General features: G+C 51.5%; 1 protein-coding gene across 1 annotated transcript; it reads left to right on the top strand.

Moving 5' to 3' along the window:
* Window positions 1–735: 735 nt before the first annotated feature.
* Window positions 736–10545, top strand: LOC143831511 (uncharacterized). Its single transcript, XM_077324550.1, has 2 exons — window positions 736–2307; window positions 6412–10545. Exons 1-2 carry the CDS (start codon window positions 1662–1664, stop codon window positions 6921–6923), a joined length of 1158 nt encoding a protein of 385 aa, XP_077180665.1. The 5' UTR covers window positions 736–1661; the 3' UTR covers window positions 6924–10545.
* The last annotated feature ends 20 nt before the right edge of the window (window positions 10546–10565 follow it).

Genomic DNA, 10565 nt, shown 5'->3' with positions numbered 1-10565 from the left:
TTTCATGGCAGACTCAATACGGGGTGGTTTGCCAGTGCCTTCCCCAGTCATTACCGTTTACCCCCCAGCAAGCTGGGTACTCATTTTGCTGACCTCGGAAGGATGGAAGGCTGAGTCGACCTTGAGCCGGCTGCTGGGATTGAACTCCCAGCCTCATGGGCAGACAGCTTCAGACAGCATGTCTGCTGCTTTACCACTCTGTGCCACATGAGGCTCTTACACATTGTTCCCCCCCCTAAAAAAAATTGCTTTAGAACATCTGGTGAAGGGCTCCAAGGACAGGCAAATTAAGGCTCTCCAGATGTCAATGGACTACAATTCCCATGAGACCAAGGGGCTGCCCCGAGCTATTTTTTTAAAAAAAATCCCAGGATGCATTGCTCCAATGAGAAAGTGCGATACTCCATTATTAGCGCGCCCTCGAGAGGAGAAAAAAGCAAAATCGCCACCGCTTTGGGGAAAGGGAGGGACATCCGCAGAGATCTCCATCCAGCAAGGCGACTCGGCTCCTGGCGCAAGCTCAGTCCTACTCAGCACCCCGGGGTCCCCCGCCAGCTGCCTCTCCCAAGACTCCAGCCCAGGGGTAGTCAAACTGCGGCCCTCCAGATGTCCATGGACTACAATTCCCAGGAGCCCCTGCCAGCGAATGCTGACAGGGGCTCCTGGGAATTGTAGTCCATGGACATCTGGAGGGCCGCAGTTTGACCACCCCTGCTCCAGCCTGTAGTACTCGTTCGCTTAGCCAGACAGATGTAGCCCCGGAGTCTTTCCTGCCCGCTCCTCCTCCAGATCCCGGGCGCCTACAAGCAGCCTCTTCGGTTCGCCCCGGGGAGGGGGGTGACCCCCAAACCGCTTGGACCTCTGCAGGGGAAGCGCGTCCGCGGCTTGGCCGGGCTAGTACCCAGAGGAGCCAGCAGGGGGGGGGGGGAACGTCCGCTGGTCCGCCTGCCCTTCCCGCTGGCTCTCCCAAGGTCATGCTTCATGGAAAGGAGAAAACCCTGCAATTCTGCTCCTTCTCCCCCGGAGACGGTGCAATTGCAGATGGACGGATCGGGGCTGCCGGCAGCCTTTGGGGAGAAGGGACGGGCGATCCCGAGGGGCGGGTGGAAGGGAAGGGGGACAATGCACCGCCGCCGCCGGGAAGAGCCGCTGGTGCCCCTCGATGCCGCGCTCGGCCTCCCCGTCCTCCGCCCGCCAAGGGCGAAGCCGCGCGCCGGGGCTCTGCCTTCCTCTTCCTGCCCGCAAAGGCCAGGGTGGGTCCACGGCTTGCACGAGCCGTCGCCGCCTTCCCGCGGGGCTTATTGGCTCGCTGCGAGGCTGCTCCCGCCTCTCCCTGGGAAGAGCCCGTCCGCGAGCCGGGGTTGGTGACGTTTTGATCGCGGATTGGCCCTTCCAAATGTCTGCAAGAGACCCTTCCAAGTCCCGGTCAAAACTCCGCCCACGACGTTACTACTGACTAACCACTGTTCATGTGAACACAGGCTGGAGCCAAAGGTTCCATCTTGGCTTTCTTCTTGGGGGCTGCCAGGACTGTGCCCCAGCTGCATGCTTGGGCTCCAGGTGTGGCTTCTGGCTCTTTGGGGGACAGGTTTGCACTGTGGGGGGCATCTGGAGCAGGTGGGGGTTTGCTCTGGTCCTGGGTGGATGAAGGCAAAGCAGAAATGCCCCATACGCCCCGCCAGCGCTTGCAGCCTCGTGCCCCGGTGTGGTCGGAGAAGGAGACCCGGGACTTCCTCGCCCTCTGGGGAGAACTGCTGATTCTGCGATGGATCGAGAACCGCCCGCCCAACAGTGACATCTACGAGGACCTGTCGGCCCAGATGGTCGCCAGGGGCCACGAGCGCAACGCCTCCCAGTGCAGGAACAGGGCCCGGGACCTGAAACGGAGTTATCGTCGCGCCAAGGACGCGCAAGTGTGCGCCGGGGCAGAGCCGGTGTCTTGCCGCTACTTTCGAGAGCTGGACCAAATGTTTGGCGGCGACATGGATGGGGTCGCCAACCGGGGTCTGGCCGCCATGGACGGGCCCATCCGGGTCGTCGTGAAAACCGAGGACGTGACGGACGTGGAGGGCCAGGTCTCGGAGGAAGAAGGCAACCAAATGACCCCGCCCAACACCCTCTCCAGCATGGACGCCGACACGGATACGGAAACTGAGCCCAATTTGGGGATCTCGCGAGAGCTGGTGGCTGTTGACCCGGAAGTGATCGAAACGACCATAGGAGAGGAATGTTCAGATGAGAAATCGGTGCCTTTGTGTGGACAAGGCCTGGTGGGCACCAGTGAGGATGGACACCATCCTATTACCGGTAAGCAAGCGCTGTCTTTTTTGAGGGGTCCTCTCAGCTGTTTGACCCTTTTCATACCATCCATGCCCAATCAGCTGTGGGAACCCCTGGAAGAGTATGTGGGGGATTGCTCTGGAAGGTAGGCTCTTGGCTCAGGGATGAACACCCCCATCTTCCATTTAGAGCAGTGGTCCCCAACCTTTTTCTCACTGGGGACCACTCAACGCCGGGGACCACTCAATGCCTTTTACTGAGGCCCAGTGGGGGGGGGGAGTGTAGTTTACTCCTCTACTCTCAACCACTGCCCTAACGCTCTCTGATCACTATGGTAATGTTTAGGCATCCCTTCAAAATAAGATACAGACACGCCACAACAATGAAGTGTGTTGTAAAGGGCTGGGGGGGATAAAGTAAAGGGCGGGGGGGGGGGAGAAGGCATCCTTCAGCGCCCACCTCCAATTAGTCGAAGGACCACATGTGGTCCGCGGCCCACAGGTTGGGGATCGCTAATTTAGAGAACCAGCTTAGATGGTCATCAGCAGAAAGATTCAGACTCCAAACTATTAGATTTGTCCAGAGACCATTGAGAGATTCAGGATATAAGCTTTTGAGAGTCAAAGCTCTCTTCTCCGCCGTCTGACGGAGAGGCTGATTCTGTGAAGGCTTAAGGGGGTGGCAGGTTACAGTGGATGAGCGATAGGGTTGTGAGTGTCCTGCACAGTGCAGGGGGTGGGACTAGATGACCCATGAGATCCCTTCCAACTCTATAGTCCTATTCATAAGACATTCAAAAGCTCATAACCTTGTTGGCTTCTAAGGATTCAGATCTGAGGAGCAATGTGTCTACTCTTCTGAGACTCATAACTGGTTTCATAAGAGGAGTCTGGGTAAAACTGGATGCGCTCCCATTTGCCTTCTGTTTGCCAGGGGCTCTGTAGGCAGCTCTAGCTGGGACCAGCCAATTTTAGTTAAAAAAAAATTGGGAGGAAGCTGCGAGGGTCGGGGAGGAGGTTAGCAAGGCAGCTGTCCCTCCTGGGTCTCACCCCAGAATCCAGTCAGCATTCACTCCCGGTAGCCTGAGCTCCACCCCTGCAAACTGGTTGGGCTCTGAGGGAAACAGGCAGGCCAGGAGGAAGGGGAAAGGAGAAGGAGGGAGAAAGAGGAGGAGGACTGAAACGGTAGAGAAAATGGAGGAGGGTGGGATAGTGTCAGCCAAGAAGATCTGGCTGGTTGGGGGAAGAGAAGAGATGCTTCAGAGTTGGAGGCTTGAGGGATCAAGATAGAAGAACAGGGCTGTGACTGTGCCAAATATAATCAGAACAGTGCAAAGCACAGTATGAGAAAATTTGGTATTTGTCCTGTAATATCTCTCGTACATGAGCCTATATTATATGAGCCTCTTGTGGCGCAGAGTGGTAAGGCAGCCGTCTGAAAGCTTTGCCCATGAGGCTGGGAGTTCGATCCCAGCAGCCGGCTCAAGGTTGACTCAGCCTTCCATCCTTCCGAGGTGGGTAAAATGAGGACCCAGCTTGCTGGGGGGTAAACGGTCATGACTGGGGAAGGCACTGGCAAACCACCCCGTATTGAGTCGGCCGTGAAAATGCTGGAGGGCGTCACCCCAAGAGTCACACATGACTCGGTGCTTGCACAGGGGATACCTTTACCTTTACCTTTACCTTATCTCTCGTACATTTCTATCAGAATTGGTCCGAGGAGTTATAAAACTACCTGACACATAGGAATAAAATTCCCGCTGCCATGAGACGGCAGGTCAAGGAGTGGCGACATATAAATATGATGAATAAATTCTAGAATCATAGAGTTGGAAGGTATTTCGTGGGTCATCTATTCCAATCCCTGCACTGTGCAGGACAATCGCTCATCCACTGCAACCTGCCACCTCCTTGAGCCTTCACAGAATCAGCCTCTCCGTCAGATGGCTGTCCAGCCTCTTTTTAAAAATTTCCAAAGATGGAGAACCCACCACCTCCTGAGGAAACCTGTTCCACTGAGAAACTGCTCTAACTGTCAGGAACTTCTTCCGGAGGTTTAGACGGAAATTCTTTTGCGTAAATTTCATCCCATTGGTTCTGGTCTGCCCCTCCGATGTTGGGCATTTGGTTATGTGATCTGAAGAGAAACCAGAGTATTATTAATAAATAATTTTGAAAAATCTATCAATGCAAACCTGTAGCTTCAGAGTAATGAATACCACAGATGGTGAGACAAGTTACGCATATAGTGATCTTTGCATCATTGGACAGTGTGCCATTGGGTCCCTCTAGCATTCATTTGCAACGGCATGAGAAATCCAGATGCAAATGAATGCTGTGGCCTAATGCTAGCCAAGTGTGGATGCAGCCCTACTGCAATATTGTTGCTGTCCCCAGGTGTTATTCATGGTGGTGGTTCGTTTTGCTGCCACTCACCTCTCTAAATGCCTTCAGACGGTGCTTCAACAAGGCCAGTGGGATACTGTTGGTGGCGAATGCTGTCAGGTTGCGGCAAACCCACAAACCCACAGGGTTTCAAGGCAAGAGGTATTCAGAGGCGGTTTGTCATTGCCCAACCAAGGCCGATCCTGCTTAACTTTTGAGAGCCAGCGTGGCGGAGCAGTTAAGATACAGGACAATGCAGGACACTCCCAACCCTCTCGCTCATCCACTGTCACCTGCCACCCCCTTGAACCTTCACAGAATCAGCCTCTCTGTCAGATGGCTATCCAGCCTCTGTTTAAAAATCTCCAAAGTTGGAGAACCCCCCACCTCCTGAGGAAGCCTGTTCCACTGAGGAACTGCTCTGACTGTCAGGAACTTCTTCCGGAGGTTTAGATGGAAATTCTTTTGCATTTCATCCTATTGTTTCTGGTCCGTCCCTCTGAGGCAAGAGAGAACAACTCTGCTCTATCCTCCGCATGGCAGCCTTTTAAATATTTGAAGATGGTTATCAAATCTCCTCAGTCGTCTCCGCAGGTACAGTTTACCTGGAGCTTCTACCATCTTGCTTAGTTCGATCCTCACATCCCACTGAAATCCTTGGGATTTCAGGGTGACGGTCATTCATCAGACTGAAGAACAGGAGTCGGTTATTGCTTTTCTCTGCCCCAGGGAGTCTTAACGCAGCATGCAATGGCCTTCCACTCCCTAAAACAGGCACCTTGTGAGACAGATGAGGCTGAGAGAGCTCTGAGAGAAGTGTGACTAGCCTGAGGGCTCCCAGCAGGCTTCACGCGGAGGAGGAGTGAGGAATCAAACCCTGTTCTCCAGATTTTGCTACTCTAAACCACTGCCCCATGCTGGCTCTCTGCTTCTGCAAGACATGTTCACAGAGGACATCCATTTAAGGCAATCTGCTTTATGATCCTGGTGGTCATTGTGTAAGAAAAAGACAATCCATGAGAGGTCCGCTCTACCTCAGGATCCCCAAATCCAGTGTTTATTAGGTGTAACAGCGGGGAGAAGCTGAAGTCACTCTGGTATGTTTTTTCTCCATTTTTCTTCTGTGCCATCACTTGGTTATCTAAAAGCCTCCCTCCTCCTTTTCTCTTTCATTTGAAAGCCATGTAATGGATCATTGGCTCAGTCATTTCAGGCATCCACAGTCCAAATTTCTTATGCCGGCGGAATGTTTGTCCTGAGATCTTCAGATCCGCATTGGTAAGGAAGGGGCTCAGCGTGGCATTTTTGACTCCAAGCGATTTTGAGATCAACTTAGGGGGATAATACAGTGTGAGGGGAAAGATGACAGACTGAGGGACCGAACCTACTGAGGGAGTGTCAAAGTTATTGTTAATATACTGTTCTAGTTAGTATGTTGTTGCTATTGTTATATTGAGTTTGAGAGTGTTCTATGTAAATATTTCAAAATGTTTTGTGTAAACCGCCCAGAGCCGTAGGGAAGGCCAGTATAAACATCTAAATAAATTAAATTAAATTAAATTAAATGACAGACCCTCTCTCTTTGGCACAAGAAGCTTAAGAGGAGACGGGGAGCCTCTTAAACACATCAGCTGCCACTAACACCATCACTGGAAGGACAAGCTGGCATTGTCTCCGCACTGGTAAACTTGACGGCAAATATTTAGTCCCAGACGGAGTTGTTTATCTCGTCTTTTGGCCCTTGCAGGTAGAGGCAGGCGAGAGAACCCCTTGGGACGTCCCCTGACGACGGCCGAGAGAATGGCGTCCATGCGGGAGCGGAAGAGGCGTTCCCACGAAGAGATGATGCATGAGATCATGACGGACTACCGGAGGACCTGGGAGACCATGGAGGCGCTCCACGAGCGGGGCGAGATCAGTGCGGGAGAGTTCCGCGAGGCCATGCTGAGGGAGATGCTGCTAGACAGGGAGGCCCGGACGCGGGAGGCCCAGCTGGATCGAGAATCCCGGGCGAGGGAGGCCCAGCTGGATAGAGAGGCGAGGGCCAGGGACAACCAGCTGGAGAGAGAGATAAGGATTAAGGAGCTCAACATGATTGAAGCGGAGCTTCAGCGCACCAGGGACATCCTCCGTCCCATGGTCGACACCGTGGTGTCCATGGCAGAGGTCTTGCGTACGACGGGCAGAATACCACAGCAGCTTCGCCAGCAGCAGCAAGGTAGAGGGGACAGATGTTTGGAACTGGAGGAGAGCAAATAATTTCCCGCCTTTTCAGGGGGGCCGTAGCGTATAGTTAATTGTTAGATAGAAGCGAGTGGTCTCAAGGAAGAAAAAGATGCCCTTCGGTACTTTAAAGCACTACATTGAGTGTTTTTTCTTTTTTTTTCTCTGGAGGACGTTTTTCTCTCGCCAGATAAACGGCTGAGATGGATCCGTCTGCCTTCCACCGCCCCAGCATCCATGGCGAAATAAAATTGCTCTGTGCGAAGATGAAGGCCTAGAAAGAATATTCAGATCCTTCTGCTAGCTCGTGCCAAGTCTCTGGGGTCAGCCTAGAGGCTATTACTTACGTGATTTTATACCAAGTACATCTGCTGGAGTACAAATTACAAATAAGTGATTTGTGTGGATGTATTTCCCAATAATTCCCAGCGTGGTGTAGTGGTTAAGGGCAGCGGCTTCTAATCCGCTGAGCCGGGTTTGATTCCCTGCTCCTCCACATGCAGCCAGCTGGATTGCCTTGACCTTGTCACAGTCCTGATAGTGCCATTATGGCCGAGCAGTTCTCTCCGGGCTCTCTCAGTCCCACCTCCCTCACAGGGTGTCTGTTGTGGGGAGAGGAAGGGAAGGCGATTGAAAGCCGCTTTGAGACTTCTTCGGGCAGTGAAAAGTGGGATATAAAAACCAACTCATCTTATTCTTACAGGGACTCAGCTTTGTACAGGATAGTGGGAATTAAACAACGGGGGGAGCTGCTGCCTCTGTACTCGCAGGCCTTCCCAAAGTGTCAGTTTTGAAGGAGGATATTTGGGCAAAATTGGACCCTGGATTTGATCTGGGAGGTGTGGCAAAAAAGGCATCAATTATGGTTGCTTGTAATCCCAAATTTGGTTGCAGAAGCAGGACAGGCACATGACTCAATTTCTCAGCATAATCTAATGAGGCACAATCAAGTCGTAACCATCCCCTTCTGGGGTTTTCCAGGCCAGAGATGAACGGAGGTAGTTTGCCATTGACTTCCCACCCCCTCCCAGGCCAGTCTTCACCAGTGCCGACCCTGCTCCACTTCCAAGTTCTGACAAGATTGGGGTCGCCTGGGCTGAATCCGTTCCTTTAGCAGAGAACACTATCAGTGACCAAAATGAAGTTGCAGATAGCTGCCTAGAGGGGTAAGGAGGAGAGGTCGCTGTGGGGCGGATGAAGGAAAAGGAGAACAATTTAAAATCGGGGTGTGGTGGGGAGGGGAACAGCCTGCGGGTGGAGAAACAGAAGTAGTTCAGAGTCACGGGTACAGAGAGGGGAGGATGCTGAGGGGTGGTGAGAGAAGAAGGGGGGACAACAGAGGTGGGTTCAGGGACCTCTCAGTGTAGGAAGAAGACCTGCCAGGAATGTGTACAAACACATGAATGAAGAGGTGATTCTCTAGAAGGGTTTGAGGGAATACCTATTTGGCAACACTTGAACTTGACCCTTCCGTATGTATATCTGTCAAAGCACAGATTGAATAAATGTTTTGGTAACGTTAAAAAATCCAGCTTTAAAAGAAAATTCAACCCAAAACTGGTCTCTGGTCCTGATTATGGCTCCCTAGAGTGCCTTGGGAAGAATGGGAGCAGCAGAAATCAGATTGGTGGGACCTCAGGAACAAAACAATAACTGTGATCTACTAGGGGTAGATACAAATGAGTAGCCATGTTGGTCTGAAGTAGCACAATAAAATCAGAGTCCAGTAGCACCTTTAAGACCAACAGAGATTTATTCAAGGTTTGTGCTTTCAAGTCTGAGGAAGAGTGCTTGCACTTGAAAGCTCACACCCTGAATAAATATTTGTTGGACTTAAAGGTGCTACTGGACTTGGATTTTACAGGGGAAGATGCATTTGCCATCTAATTCCATTGTCCATTTCTTGCCAGACAGGGTGCTGCAAATGTAATATTTGAGGTGTTCTGGAAGGGGGCTTATATTTGTGTTCTCTATAAACTACCCCTCAAAGTGAGGAGGCTTTTTGCATTTTCCCTAATCAAAAACAAACAGGAATCTTGGGGCACCTGAAAGATTCACAACATTGGATTCCAGCGTAAACTTTCTTCAAGGGCTAGGGCTACATCCTCACCATGCAATCATTTAGAAAAAAAAGAGAAAAATTGGAAGGCTTTTCTGGATGGAAGACTAGAACGCTGCACCCTAAAGAGTTGGCTGGTAGTCAGGTGAATTCTTCTCCTGGCCATGCTTCTTGTCTCAACTCCGGCATCACAGCCCTTGGCCACCAATGTGCCACCAATGTGCCACACCTTCCCTTTCTCTCAAGGACTGGGGTAAAGGTCTATTTGGCCCTCTCTTTGGCCCTCCCTACTGCCATTGGCATGAGCCTCTTGTGGCGCAGAGTGGTAAGGCAGCAGAAATGCTATCTGAAGCTGTCTGCCCATGAGGCTGGGAGTTCGACCCCAGCAGCTGGCTCATGGTTGACTCAGCCTTCCGTCCTTCCGAGGTCGGTAAAATGAGTACCCAGCTTGCTGGGGGGTAAACGGTAATGACTGGGGAAGGCACTGGCAAACCACCCCGTATTGAGTCTGCCATGAAAACGCTGGAGGGCGTCACCCCAAGGGTCAGACATGATCTGGTGCTTGCACAGGGGATACCTTTACTGCCATTGTCAGCTCCATAGGGTAGCTGAAGGACACAGAAATGGAAATGCTGAAACCACAACCCACTTCCTGCACAGTGGGTGCAAGTCGAAAAGGGACAGGATGCTGGTGAGAGGCACAAAGCCGGATTTGCCAGCTTTCCGCAGGGCCTGCAAAACGGAGCTCTTCCACCAGGCTTTCGGTTGAGGCTGGGGTGAGCGAACAAGAGCCATTGCCCCCCCCCTTTGGGACTAGCAGTTACACCACACCCTCCATTCTCCCTGCCGCCCTGGTAGTGAGGGGGGTGGGAATAAGATTGTTTTCCGTCATGTTGGGATTTTTAAACTCTTTTAATGGGTATTTTAATGGGGTCAAGACTGCCACAAGCCTCACAGGGAGTGGTGGGAAATAAATCTAATTAATAATTGTTAATTATTAATTAATAATTAATAATTAATAATTATAATAATAAGTCATCTGCCACCAGGCACAAGGAATCATGTACTGCAAGGCTCTCAGTCCACCGCCTCCTTTGAGCTGGCCTCTGCGTGCAACCCTTTTCTCTTGCTCCATCAGAAGTTTTCTATCATGTGTCCTGACCTTTCACTTCCTGCACTTAAAAGCAGTTTTGGTTTCTTCTGTGGCTGACACCTTCTCTCTGAGCAGGTACATTGTTTAGCGATATTCAGCACCATCCCATTCTAGTAGCTAGTGGTTAAGAGGCGTCACCTTGTGACATCCACTAAGAAAGGCAAAATGTATCATGTGCAGAATTGCGTTGTATGGAACTGTTACGGTTCCTTTAATTAGGGTTCTCAGTCGCGGAATATTTTTAAGGGAGGATAGAATGGGGAACAAATGGATTTAGCGCACAGGTCCGAGGAGCTTTCTTGCGGAGATATATTCTCAATGGGCGACTGAAATACAGAATGAAACGGGATTCACTTCTCTTTCTGGGTCTCTGAATGGCCTCAAGAAGCCAAGTCTCTGAGGCAGTGGAATGGGAGCAGAAATGTCTAGGCCAGGGGTAGTCAAACTGCGGCCCTCCAGATGTCCA

This window comes from Paroedura picta, chromosome 3 (genome assembly GCF_049243985.1).
Source record: "Paroedura picta isolate Pp20150507F chromosome 3, Ppicta_v3.0, whole genome shotgun sequence".
Lineage (NCBI taxonomy): Eukaryota > Metazoa > Chordata > Lepidosauria > Squamata > Gekkonidae > Paroedura > Paroedura picta.
Note: the sequence above shows the minus strand (reverse complement) of the source record. Positions and strands in the feature narration are given on the sequence as shown.